Genomic DNA, 14,202 nt, shown 5'->3' on the forward strand with positions numbered 1-14,202 from the left:
AAACAAAGTCGTAAGCATAGCCTATAACAATTACACATGTATATCAATAATATCTTGCAATCTATGTTATCTTTGAAGCTAAAACACTTTGACAAAAGGGACGAGCACAAGAGATATATGTATCTTGGTTCTGACTCAAATTGCAAATTAAATAAAAATTAAAAATGCAGACAAAGATGCTTAAAACAACTTAAGATATCAATAGATATTAGTTTTGAACCAAGGAGGTGAGAACATCGTCATCAGGCAAAGACACTAGCAGCAAACAAGACCTTAACTCTATTTGATTCTGAGAGAGGGTAGTCGAGTTTGTAGACAGAACCGGACCACTCGATCTTCCCCCGAATCTCTAGTCCCTGGCTTGTCTCGATTTGCGTTAGGGAAATCTCCGCAGACCAAAGCTCCAAACTCTCAGTAGCACCACCTTGAGGAGGCTGGGCGTTCCAGAAGATGACAATGTTGGACGCATAGTTTGTGGAGAGTTTGGTGATACCGTATTCAACCAACTGTTGTTGTTGCAGCTCTTCCAAACCCTTGACTTCCTTCCAATCGAACTCTTCTGGCAAACACCAAAGTATCGTCCCGCGGGCACCACGGGAAAATAAGAATCCTCCGATCAAACACCAGTCGTCTCTGTCTCCTGGTTTAGAATCTGTTTTTCTGCACGACACAAACATAGGAGGAAGTTTGCTTGGGGAGAAGGAGAAGATTTGACGATCCTCATCCACCACGTAAACCTTCTTCTTGCCTATCACCACGCTTTGTTTTATATTCTTTGGCCGAGTCGTAGTAGGCACACACAAAAAATTCCAAGTATAGGTGCGGGGATTGTAGACCTCTGCCCAGTTTGAGGAATCAACGTCATCCCCGCACCCTCCAAACACGTATAGCTTGCCGTCGATAACGCTTGCTGAGGCGAAAGCACGAGCCATCTTCATGGGCGGGATTTTGTACCACGCATGCTCGAAACAATCGAACATGGTGACATTCGATGTGGGTTTGCCGTTTACGAGTCCACCGATGATAAATATACCCCAATCCACCACCATAAAAGAGGAACCTGATTCTGTACACCAAAGCGGGAGGAGCGGTTTCAGCTGACGTTTCACCGGGTGGAGGATGAACCACCGTGGGACGGGGTCTGGAAATATGTGCAAGCACACGTAGTAAGATGGCTCGATGCGCTTCATCCGCCATCTCAAGTCCCATAGGGAAGGGGAGGTTGCGAGAGACCGGTGTGCCTTGGAGGTCATAGCTAAGGCCGCCAGGTCGAATCTCGATACATGAACCAGACAGTTCGTAACCACATCAACTGGCAACGACGTTAACCCACACACCTCTTCCTTTCCTTCCTCGATCTTCCTTTCCTTCCTCGATCTTCCTTTCATTGATTTTTTTCTTTCTTTGGTGACAAGTGAGACAAAGAAGCCAGAAACTGTCTTATATAAATTACCGTGAAAAAAAGGAAAAAGGAAAAAGGAAAAAGGAAAAAAGGAAATTAAGAATTATAAACAATCTCTTTGCTTTTATCAAATTTATCCAAAAATAACAAACAAAACTGGAAAGTTCGACCATTTTTGTAATAGAATCGTAAATTGTTACAAAAGTAAAGGTAAATATATCATGAGATAGGTATTTTATGTCTATGAAAATATAATTTTAATCTTTTTTGAACTGTCGCAGTTTTTATCAATTTAATCTAAGAGCATGTCCAACAACCTCATTGTAAATATCACAGCCACAATTTATTATTATTTTAATATAATTTTGAAGATTTTTCTTTTAATTTAAAAATAAAAGTAAGTGAATGGGAATCAGACATCTAATCTATTAATTTAAAATCCTATTTTTATCTATTGTACAAGAGTCTATGTTGAACCAATTGTAGATTATTAATGTTTTATTTGATATTTGTCTTAACTCATTAAAAATCTAATCAATTAAACAACACATATTATTTGTAATTTTGTTATGGAGAACCTGAAAATTAGGTCAATGGAGAAGAAAAGTTTTGCGACTTAGTTTAGTTTACGTTAAAAGTTTCTACAACATTTTTGTTTAATAATGAAAATTAATTCGTGTTGGTCTTAAGAGAGGCCACTTATGTTATGTGTACTAAACTTTGCCATTTGGGGTTGCTAATAAATAGAGTTTGTTGACAATTTTTAACTATTATATAGGTGAAACATATATGCATTTACTATTTACCTATAAAATGATAATTCTCTCTTCTTTTTAATTGGTAGCAATGTGACATTTGCTCCTCTTTTTACACAAAGAAGAAAAACTAATTAAAAATGTTACGAACTAAGGAAAAATTAAATTAACTCTTTGTTAGTGCAAATAATATTCAGGTTTGTTAATGTTAGTACTTAGTAATTTACTAACACCATATTCATTTTCTGCTTTTACTAGCACACTACGGTTTGAGTTTTATTTCTGATATATATTCTCCCAAATCTACTTTTTGAAATTTAAAATTGTCAACAAATAAATAAAATATTATTATTCTAGTTATTAAACCCTATTGTTTACATTTTATTTTCCTATAGATATTCAAAAGCGTTTTGGATTAATGAAAAATAGTTAAAATATGCTGGTTTATTCTGCATAACAAATTGTTTAATGATCATCACGTGTATGATAGTAAAAACAAAGTGTTTTATTAAACTCAAATTACTAATATAATGGATATCTGTCAAAAATTAATGTTGAACCTAAATCCACATTATCAACATGAAATCCTAAATAGCGTATAACCTATTTTGTTAACATTTGCAATATTTTTTTGTCGATGAGCTTTATGCCTTGGGGATGGGATGACCAACCGATTCAAGAAATCCAGGATATTGGCAAACAACATATTCTCAGATCATTACCACAGTAAGCTCTATCTACTGTTTTCTATTTTGGGGGTTATGGAACTTTTAGTTCTTAAGACACAGAGTCCAGTAGATGTTAGAAAATCCTACTAAGGCCAAACAATAAAACAAAACAAAAACTCTTAGTCACTGATGAAGCCACGAGAAACATAAGTATCTCTTAACCACTAGTGAAGTTCATTCCCACAAAACACAGTTCTCATGATCAGTAACCCTTAAATCCACTGCACAGAAACTCAAGAGGTTTTTGGTTGTTTCTTATGGTCTCCTCAATTATGGGATAACATTTTTAGGATTGAGCATGGTTACTCAGGAAGAAAGCACAAGCTGAAGAGTTTACTCTAGTTGTTGACTTGTTTCGGAAAGAGTGTGCATCCCAATTTGGTTGAATAAATAGAGGCATTCATCATTCTATAATTAATACCACCAAGAAACAAAGTTGTAACTTGTAAGCATAGACTATAACAATTACGCATGTGTATCAATAGTATCTTGCAATCTATGTTATCTTTGAATCTAAAACACTTTGACAAAAGGGACGAGCGCAAGAGATATGTATCTTGCTTCTTACTCAATTGCAAATTATATAAATTAAAAAATGCACACGAAGATGCTTAAAACAACTTAGATCCCCGTCAATGGGTCAGAGATGATATCAATAAATATATAGTCTGAAACAAGGAGTAAGAAGATCATCAGGTAAAGGCAGTACCAGCATACACAACCTTAACTCTGTTTGAGTCTGTGAGAGGGTAGTCGAGTTTGTAGACAGAACCAGACCACTCAATCTTTCCCCGAACATCTGGTCCGACTCTCCTGAGGGAAATCTCCGCAGACCAAAGCTCCAAACTATCAGCACCTTGAGGCTGGGCGTTCCAGAAGATGACAATGTAGGACGCCTTTTTGGAGAGTTTAGTGATACCGTATTCAACCAACTGTTGTTGTTGCAGCTCTTCCAAACCCTTGACTTCCTTCCAATCCAACTCGTCTGGCAAACACCACAGTATTGTCCCGCGGGGACCACGGGAAAACAAGAATCGTCCGATCAAACACCAGTCGTGTCTATCTCCTGGCTTAGAATCTGTTTTTCCGCATGACACAAACAGTTTGCTTGGGGAGAAGGAGAAGCTTTGACCATCCTCATCCACTGCGTAAACCTCCTTCTTGCCTATCACCACGCTTTGTTTGATATTCTTCGGCCGAGTAGTAGTAGGCACACACAAGAAATCCCAAGTTAAGGTGTCGATATCGTATACCTCTGCCCAGTTTGAGGAATCAACGTCATCCCCGCACCCTCCAAACACGTATATCTTGTTGTCTATCCTGCTTGCTGAGGCGGAAGCACGAGGCACCTTCATGGGCGGGATTTTGTACCACACATGCTCGAAACAATCGAACAACGCGACTTCCGATGTGGGTTTGCCGTTCACGAGTCCACCGATGATATATATACCCCAAGCCACCACCACGAAAGAGGATCCTCATTCTGGAGACTGATACGCGTACGAGTCGATCGGTTTCAGCCGACGTTGAACCGAGTGGAGGATGAACCACCGTGGGATGGGTTCAGCAAATATGTGCAAGCACACGTAGTAAGATGGCTCGATGTAATCCATCTGACATCTCCAGTCCCAGAGCCAAGGAGAGGTTGCGAGAGACCGGTGTGCCTTGGAGGTCATACCAAAGGCCGCCAGGTCAAATCTCGATACATAAGCCAGGCAGTTCAAAACCATCTCATCTGGCAACGACGTTAACCCACACACCTTCGTCTTGTTCTTGTTCTTCCTCTTCCTTTCCTTCCTCGATCTTCCTTTCATTGAGTTTTTTTTTTCTTTGGTGACAACTGACAATGTGAGACAAAGAGGCCAGAAAAATTTGAATTAATATTATATTTTTGGTGCTTACTATGCCTTTAAATTTATTGTATCAGAATGATGAAGAAAGAGCATTATTATATTCTTAACCATTAAAAATATGTTATCGATGTTACATTAAAAATATTATATTTTTGGTGCTTACTATGTTATGGATGTTACATTAAAAATATTATATTTTTGGTGCTTACTATGTTATAAGTAATAAATTTCTGACTGATTGATTTAATTTAATTTCACTACATATTTATTTAAATTTGACATAGTTAATTAAATTCCCACATAGTAGTTTTCAAAAATTGTAATATATTTATTTAATTTTAATTATGACATACTCCATTCGTTTCACAAAGATAGAGTTTTTAGTGTTTTCACAAATATTAAGAAAACACATGAAATCACTATAATAAATGTATCTTTTTCTGCAATTTTGAATTTTTAATAAATTTTAACCAATAGTAATTCAAAAAAATCAATTAATTTTCTTGACGTTTATATGTTTTTTTTTGGGCAAAACATTTATATGTTTTTTTATTAAAACATAAAAAAATCTTATCTCTGTGAAACAAATATTTTTCCTAAAATATCTATCTTTGTGGAACGGATGGAGTGTTAACTAGAATTTGAAGGATTTATTTCTTTTAATTATTATTTTTTTGTTTACTAAAGCTTATTTATTCTTTAGCCACAAATTTACTTAATTTTGTTAGTTTTATTATTTTCACAGATTTATTTTTATTTAAACATATTGAAATAAATTTGGTTATATTTTTATTTAGCTTATTTTTGTATTTTCACAGATTTACAGAGTTATATTCACTTAGCTCTGAGTCTGAGACTTTCTATTGAATTTCTTGAAAAAAAAAACAGAGAGGGCAAAGAAGATTTGAAAACAAGAGGCGCAAAGATTTAGGGTTTAGAGTCGGCTAGACGACGTGAGGGTCACGTAACTTATAAAGCGCCAAAGAATTGAAACTAGTAATTAGGTGAAGTGATAGATAAGTCTTCTACAAATCATTGGATCTCATGATCAAGCTCACACTTAACTCATTCAATAGAGATAAGCTTAACTTCATGAATTACTCACATGGTTAATAATAATATACACAAGATACACTCACTGCTTTCCCTGGCAAACATTACAATGGAGAAAGCAGTGTCTGGCAACTTATTCAAAACTAAAAAAAAACTAAGCCAGACTATTGCCATTTTTTTTTGAACCTGCAAAATAACTTGCAAAACGAAAAATTGAAGACAATACCAAAAGATTATAAACTAAGATGGTGTGGTGTGTGACATACACTTAAGAATAAAACATTTTGATACTTTTTGCATAATCTTTCTTCGTTTGCTTAACAAACATCTGCTTTCCTCATGAGAAATTTGGCCTCATATCCATTGTAGGATTTAAATTGATTGTGTACCCCTAACAAAGAAAGTGCTAGGATATTTGTGTAATATTTGATGTATTACCCTTGGCATGAACACACGTACGTGAGAACAAAAAAAAAATTCTTTTTTTTTCCTTTTCTTTATTTTACAAATATGTTTTCCCATAAACTTTTAATTGCTTCTAGTTCATATTAAAACAATTATTGAACTTTGTATTTTACATAATAAAAACATATATTTTTTTCTACGCTTAATATGTTTTGAAACTTTTAAAACAAACATATATTTTATAAATTTTACACAATATTTCATAAACGCAATTTAAAATCTATGCGATTGTATACATACTAATAGTATAGTTAGGTTTTATTTTTAAATGAGACACAATTTTGTTGTGTTCTATTCTATATATAAACATAGAATGAAAACATATTATAAATCTCTCTTTCTCTCTCCCTGCTTTCCTCCCTTTCTTTCTCTTTCTCCTTCCTTCCCTCCTTCCCTACTTTACAGCCGCCGCCCCCGCCGTTTCCTCCTTTACCTCTACATGTTATTTTGTCTACTCATCTTAGAACTCTTCATCTTTCTCATCCTTCTTATGTTCTTCATTCTCTTCACAATATATAGTTGATATAAATTAATTGTTTTGTACTATATATTTAATAAAGATAATGTAGTACAATATCAACCAGTGTATTAACGAATCTTCACGGGCGGAGAAGAACGTTGTCTACTTTCATATCAAATTGACACAGATATCAAGACATGGCTATATTCTTAATAAATGGAGCTGTTATGAATATTAAGCAAAATGACCATTTCTTCATTTCCTATAAACTAGAGAGAAGACACATTCACAAAGATGATTTAGCTTTTGATTTCAACTGTTCAAAGAAGAGGAATGTTACCTGAGTCATGAAATGCCTCTGAACAATCTCAAGTAGTTGCTCCTTTGACGGATTAGGAAGTGCATCCACATTCCCAAAAAAAGACAGACCACACAGCTTGTTAAAATCAAAATAAAAAAGCAAGACAGTAGAAAAAAAAAGATTGTTCGTATTGACTCAGGAGGTTAAAATGTCGTGTGTATCTCTATAATGTAGGCGTATCCAATTTGCTAAGTGTTTTGCACATGCTTCGTAGTTTTTGTTGTTATTCTTTGACAATCTCGAACTTGTAATACATAATTTATTGTTTTTTAGAGAACAAGCAAGCTTCCAATGCCTTGCTCAACTTCAAAACATTTCTCCGGTACTTAGAGCATTTCCAACCCATAACATTATTTTAGTGTCAAAACTATACTATTTTAGTATAGTTTCAACACTAAAAACAAATTCATTTCCAACTACAACACTAAATTTCACACTAAAAACTATTTTATAATATTATATTTATTTAAATTTTCGTTTTTAATAATATAATATATTAATAAAATAAGTGAATAGTGTTTTAGTGTGGTGAATAGTGTTTTAGTGTGGTGAATAGTGTCACACCAAATTTGGTATAAAATTATAGTGTTACACTAAAATGGTGTGATTTTTAGTGTTAGATTGGAAAAGGTTTTAGTGTAAAATTCACACTAAAATAGTGTTTTGCAGTTGGTTTAGAGATGACCTTAGGGACTAAAAAGTTGAAGATTTGGTTCATGAATCTATATATAATACCAAACCAATTTTTTGTCAACAGCTGATGTCATTAGTTTTTTATAGGAAAAAAAAACTAACGGTTGAGATAGTTCTGAGCATATAATCTAAAGGGATATAATTTTGTATAGAATAAAAGGTATGACACCATAGCTTTAACAATAGACGCTTTCATCTACTCTTCAAAAACGACCCCTAAAACAAATTGCAAGTTATTTTTCCTTTTAAGAGTTGTATCCTTTCACACGCATACTTTCAGTGGAATCGTATTATAATTTCAGACTAAAGTATTGTTATTTCTCTGCAATTATCTAATTATCAAAATTACTCTCTTTGGAGTTTCTGCAATTACAATAAGCATATTTTTGTTAAAACAAAACCTAACGTGGATATAGTTCTGAGAATATAATCTAATTATATACTTTTGTTTAGAGTGAAAGGTATGACGCCATAACTTTAGCAATGGACGCCTTCATCCCACCAAGTCATACATGTTCAAAGGTGCCTCCTAAAAAAACTGCAGAATTTTTCTCGTATCCCCACTCGTCCTCTTCCCTTAAGAGACGTGTTTTTTTCAGAATGTTATATACTGAAGAGATTGAATAGGTTGTCAAATTTATTTGAGGTTGGCTTCGACTGGTGACACGTAGTATTAGAGTTGAGTTACAATAAAATGTACGATTTGATGTAATTTGCAATAAAAATTATGTGGTAGAAACTGTAGATTTATGTGGTCAGTTCGCAGTAAAAATGTGAATTATTATTTTATCAATATTATTTGATTGGTTACATTTTTGATGTATAAGTCGCAGTATATATTATTTTAAAATATAAATAATATTTTAATAATAAAATTTGAAAAAACAAAATAAATAATAAAAATTAACTAAGGATGTTGAAATTTTGTGTACATGAATTTTTAATTACCAAACAATATTAAAAAAAAATTAATAGAAAAATTTAATTGACTATTTAATTGGAACTTATACAAATATTTTATTTACATAACTTTTTAATCACCAAAGAAAATTAACAACTAAAATTATAGATTTTTTTAACTAATTAAAATGAAAATGTGATTTTAGAAAAGCTTTTTTGGTAAATTAGAGAAAAACTTTGGCTAACTAGTATATAACCATAATAAATTGTTAAGTATATTGTATTAAATAATATAAACTAAACGTAAAGGCTACGTGTTATGTATTGTAGTTTTTTTAAAATTGTTAATATTCAAAAGGTAGTGGGTAGTTAATTGACAAACTCAAACTTTTTTTAACTCAAATCTTAATACATGAGCTTTTTGTTGATGTAGATTTTAGATTTGAGTTATCATTTTTACAAAGGTTATAACTCAAAATTGTAACTCAATTATAATCAACTATAACTCAAACACAACTTCAAAATCTTAAAACTAATTCATGATTGGTAACATTTTTGATTTATATGCTTAACTCAACCTAAATCAAGTGTACTACATGTTACCAATCAAAGCCTTTCTTTTGTTCTCTCTTTTGCTTTGTTTTGTTGACATGCTTTGCAGAACATCTTAATTCCTCTAATCCTCTCTCCTTTTCAGGTAATTTCACCCTCATATTCTGTCTTTGTTAAGTTTAACAATAGATATGAAATGTTATTATCTTATACATTAAATATTATTTTTTTATTTGTCAACATGGTTGGTCTGTTTGAGTGTTTATTCAGTTATAATCTGAGGTATTTCAAAATATAATTATATATATATATATATCAATAGTTTTATTTATTTTGATTAATATAATATGTAAAGTTAGGCTCGATTTAACATTCTTGTGCTTTTGATTTATTTTGAGAATTTGTAGGTTTTGGTAATTCCTAGAATTCGGTTTAACAACATCACTTTATATTAACAATTTTATATTTTTTTTAATTAGATAACAACATAAAGTAGTATAAATTTAAAGAAATTAAAAGATTCATAAAATAGTATAAATTTAATGTTTTATTTTAAACTAATAGTACATTGATTAATAAATATTTATTAAATAATTATGTCCGCATGTGCGGATAAAACACCTAGTTAATAAGTAAAACACAAAGAGTTGAAACTAATAATTAGGTATGATAAATGCTAATTCCATTTCATTTTAATTATCATTTTATATTTGGCACACAATTTAAGAAAATATTTAATTTTGTAAATATACTAAATAAAAACATCATTACCAATACATAACACCCACATTTCAACCAAGAAAAATAGATTGAAATATAAAATCAAAAATTTATTCATTGAAATAATAAAACGACATTTATTTTTGAAACTAAAATTTTACTTTACAACGACAATTAAACTGAAACAGAGAGAATAAGTATTTTGCAAATCATTGGATAAGAGTTTTGTTGCCAAGATTTGCAAATCATTTTAAGGTTAAGGCCAAATGTCTCATAATTAAGCTCATAGTTAGCTCATTCAAAGGGGATAATAAATTGACGAATTACTCACATGGTTAATATACACAACATAAACTCACTGCTTTCCCTGGCAAACATTACAATGGGGAAAGCTGTGTCCAAGTTATTCAAAAGTAAAAAAAACTAAGTCAGACTATTGCCATGTTCTTTTGAACCTGCAACATAACTTGCAAAAGAAAATTTAAGACAATACTAAAAGATTATAAACTAAGATGGTGTGGTGTGTGACATATACTTACCATGTAACCTCCCAGCAAAAATGTTAAGAAACTAAGCTCCAAACCATGAGAAGTCATCATCAAATGCACCATAGGAATCAAACCCAGAGTAAAATGTGCTACTATCAAACGCCGCCAAGTCATTGATGAATGGAGACAGAATGTTATTGTCACTCTGAAACTGAAGAGGCAAATCTCTTCCTGTTATGCCGTCTTCATTTCCATCTAAACCATGGGGTTGAAGTACACCTACTGATTCCTCGAACCCGTTGTTGCTAGTTATGTTCATTTCTTTCTGCATATGGATGAGGTCTTCTTCCTGATTATTCACAAACACTGCAGAAGGATTATAAAAGTTGTAACCTGACCCAAACTGCAACTCCTGGTTAGGGTTTGGTCCGTAAAGCATTGTCCTCTCGTCTACGGGCATCATAGCTTGTCCATTGACAGGCTCAATATAAGTATAGTTGTTATCAAACTCGGGAACCATCACTTCCAGACCGTTCTCCTCTGGTCCTAAGGCGATGTTTTGTTCCAAAACACCTTCCTCATGGTGATGAGCACCGTTGATGTCATGTTCTAGCATAGGGGCATCAACATGATTCATATCAGGTAAAATATTTCTCTGTTCAGCTTCTGGTTGTTCTTCTTCTTCTCTGCTTCTAGGTCTTTTCCTTCTCCTGTGTTTCTCTCTTACTGGCTGTGAGGTGGCTGTTACTGAACCTGAAGCCTCCTCTGTCCCATCAACATCATACTCACCGTCACTGTTGACCATATTTTTCCTCCTCTCAGCGTTATTATTACCTCTCCGGCGTATCTCAGTTACATTAGATGTTCCATTATCACTACTATTCTGCTGAAACAAGGACTCCTCTTGGTTCAAAACCGCCAACCAAATCGCGCTCTCTTTCGCCGTCATCTTATCCTGCAAACACTTAGACTGACGAACATGCCTCTTAATCTTCTCAACATCAGGCAACATATGGTTGATCACAGCCGTCAAAACCCCAACTTTCCACATCTTCTTGAGATCATGCGGCTTCCTGTAAGGAGGACTCTGGCTGTTGCCAAGACCAAGCTTCACCCACCACTCTTCATTCCCCGTCGGCCACCAAGGAGGAGGAGTCCCTTTCTCCAACGGATACTTCCTCTGAGGAGGATCACAATGCTGCATCAAAGAAGACAGCAAAGACCCTAAAGTAGCATCTTGCAAGTCTTGCAGAACAAACTGCGAATTTCTATTCCGGTCTGACTTCCGAGACGCTATACACTCCTCTTCGTATTTAGCAATCGCAGCTGGCCCGTTCTTATCGAACTTCACCTTTTCCTTCCACCAAGCTCTTATATTGTCGGAGGAGCCGCTCACCGGCTTCCCCTTTTCGGGTATGATGCCGTACACAAACCCGCGGACTTTGCAGACTTCCATTAGCTTTAGCATGTACTTGAGTATACCGTCTTGTGCTCTAGACATTTTCTTCCTCTGCGCTTGATCCGAGATCTTTTTTGGTGTCTCCTTGGCTTGAGAACTGCTTTTGGTTCGTTCTTTGATTCTTTTGAGACGTACACGATCCTTCCACATCCGTCTCTCAAGGTCTTCTGCATCAATCTCTTCATCACTCACGTCAATCTCTGCTACATTGTCGCTAGCTAAGTCATCAGGCTCGTTCTCCATCCTATACCAATACATAAACAACATAAACAATCAGGGAAACTCATATATTCATTGGTCCAGCAGTTTCGAATGAGATTGAACGTAAAGGCTAACACTTCGATTCAACCACAAAAAGATATCATCTCTGCGTATTGAAAGTTAGAAAACTTTTTTTTGGGAATCATGTCATCAGTTCGAACCCACCTCAATACAATAAAGGAGCATAAACCTTGAATATTTTAAATTCACAGCATGAAGAAACAAAAAACACTGAAACTGAATTCGAATGTTTCCTCACCTGATGTCTGCTACGGACATAGCGAGATCGGTTACGCAAGTCTGTTCGAAGAAGATGAAACCTTTCGAAAATAGTTTAAGGTTTTTTCTTTTAATTCTTCTCCTGTCGTTCAGGTGGAGGAGCTATTATATAACATGGCTGTGCATTGGGAAGGAAGAGGCGACGATTCGTCGGGGACTGAATCCAAAAGTATTTTTCTTTTCTTTCTTTTTTTTTAACAAATTTTGTTTTATTTTACTTTTGCTACAAATACCAAGTTGTGTTATCTTTCTGTCCTGTTCTGTTTTTTTTCTAATGAGTTTTTAATGTTACTTTATCTGGCCTTTTTTGTCCTGCCAAAACAATTTTACCTTTTTTATTTGTCCTGCCAAAACAATTTTTTCTCTTTAGATTTCAAAAAAATATTTTATCTTTTTTGCTAGCAACATTTAGTATAATAAAAATGAAAACGATTCAGCTAATCTGGTATAGTATAAATATCTGAATGAAAACTACAAACACTGCATGACTTATTTTGTCTTAAAACGATTCAGCTAATCTGGTATAGTATAAATATCTGAATGAAAACTACAAACACTGCATGACTTATCTGTCTTTGGTATTTTTAATTTTAATTACCCAAAATATATGCCGGCTTTAACACGAAAAACAATAGTATATATTAATATACTAGCTTAATAAAGCTCACTAGAGAGAGTCAAAGACTCAAAGAGATAGAACCTGAGTTTTGGTGGGGATGGCAATGTCAATAGAGTTGAAGAACTTGTTTCTTCGCATACCATTACTTTTTAAAACGGAAATATTTAGATCATGGTTGCAATTACGACTGCTAATCATATGGGGTGTCAAGATTATACACGTAGTTTGTTCTGGGAACCAAACAATATTTAAATATTCTGAAGGCTATATGATAATGAATTAACTCTGTCAAAGAAAATAAGAGAAGATTATACTTGTAGTTTGTATTGGGAACCAAACACAAAGAGATTTTAATATTTTGGAGGCTATATGATAATGAATTAACCCAGTCAAACAAAGAAGAAGATAAGATTATGACTTAAAAAATCTCTGATAAATTGTAAAGCCAAGAATCTTTCATAATGACTCCTAAATTTTTTTTTATTTATTTATTTTTGCTTTTCTAATGTGTTAATTAATTCATCGTACTTTGAATCAGTATTACCTCGTTCGTTGTACTTATAATGTTTCCACGGTTATTATGTATTAGTGCTTAATATTCTGATCAAAATATTAGAAAGCTTGATATGAATAATACGTGGTTTAGAGTAACTAACAACTTAACTAAATCAATAACAGTGTTTCTCTCGTGGCAAAGAAAACAGAACAAAGAAAGTACAAAAGAAGTTGACCTTTTACACTACAAACTTTGACTCTACCTACAAGAAAAATCTTAAAGATGATCAAGAATCTCTTTCTCATCGATTCTTAGTGACAGAACCGTTAGTTTCTTTTACAAGGATCATATCAGCAAAACCAATGTCCCAAGTTTAGCTCTGTAGCGACCTGGGACGTAGTCTGCCCTCTTGATGCAGTACACGGTAGTTACTCCACAAAATATTTAACCGCGAATTCAAGATTTAGTAATCTATAGATTGATGTAATCATTAATCGGTGTGCAATGGTGTTGATCTGATGAGCAGAGACTGTAGACTGTAGTAAAGCTGATTCCAGGACATTTAGCTACTTTCAAAGTCTTTGGATCACCATGAGGTCCTCATTATGGCCACCAGGATATGATATGTGGTCGAACTGTATGTATGATCAATTTCTCT

General features: G+C 33.7%; 3 protein-coding genes across 4 annotated transcripts; all 3 read right to left on the minus strand.

The window, feature by feature from the left end:
* On the minus strand, positions 1-4,653 carry LOC106381358 (F-box/kelch-repeat protein At5g49000-like). 2 transcript variants are annotated; one of them, XM_048757546.1, is made up of 2 exons: positions 4,646-4,653; positions 1-1,337 (listed from the first exon to the last, which is right to left on the minus strand). In XM_048757546.1, exon 2 carries the CDS (start codon positions 1,251-1,253, stop codon positions 243-245), a length of 1,011 nt encoding a protein of 336 aa, XP_048613503.1. In that variant the 5' UTR covers positions 1,254-1,337; positions 4,646-4,653; the 3' UTR covers positions 1-242. The 2 variants fall into 2 exon arrangements, with proteins under 2 accessions (XP_048613503.1, XP_013676715.2); XM_013821261.3 differs by lacking the exon at positions 4,646-4,653 and having other exon boundaries at positions 1-1,388.
* Positions 3,527-4,591, minus strand: LOC106378138 (putative F-box/kelch-repeat protein At3g24610). Its single transcript, XM_022702879.2, has one exon. The coding sequence runs from the start codon at positions 4,238-4,240 to the stop codon at positions 3,578-3,580; it is 663 nt and encodes a 220-aa protein (XP_022558600.1). The 5' UTR covers positions 4,241-4,591; the 3' UTR covers positions 3,527-3,577.
* A 5,566-nt stretch (positions 4,654-10,219) lies between the features above and the next one.
* LOC106379460 (ETHYLENE INSENSITIVE 3-like 3 protein) lies at positions 10,220-14,063 on the minus strand. Its single transcript, XM_022702884.2, has 2 exons — positions 12,411-14,063; positions 10,220-12,135 (listed from the first exon to the last, which is right to left on the minus strand). Exon 2 carries the CDS (start codon positions 12,130-12,132, stop codon positions 10,513-10,515), a length of 1,620 nt encoding a protein of 539 aa, XP_022558605.1. The 5' UTR covers positions 12,133-12,135; positions 12,411-14,063; the 3' UTR covers positions 10,220-10,512.
* Between the last annotated feature and the right edge of the window lie 139 nt (positions 14,064-14,202).

The sequence above is a fragment of the Brassica napus genome, chromosome A2 (assembly GCF_020379485.1).
Source record: "Brassica napus cultivar Da-Ae chromosome A2, Da-Ae, whole genome shotgun sequence".
NCBI lineage: Eukaryota > Viridiplantae > Streptophyta > Magnoliopsida > Brassicales > Brassicaceae > Brassica > Brassica napus.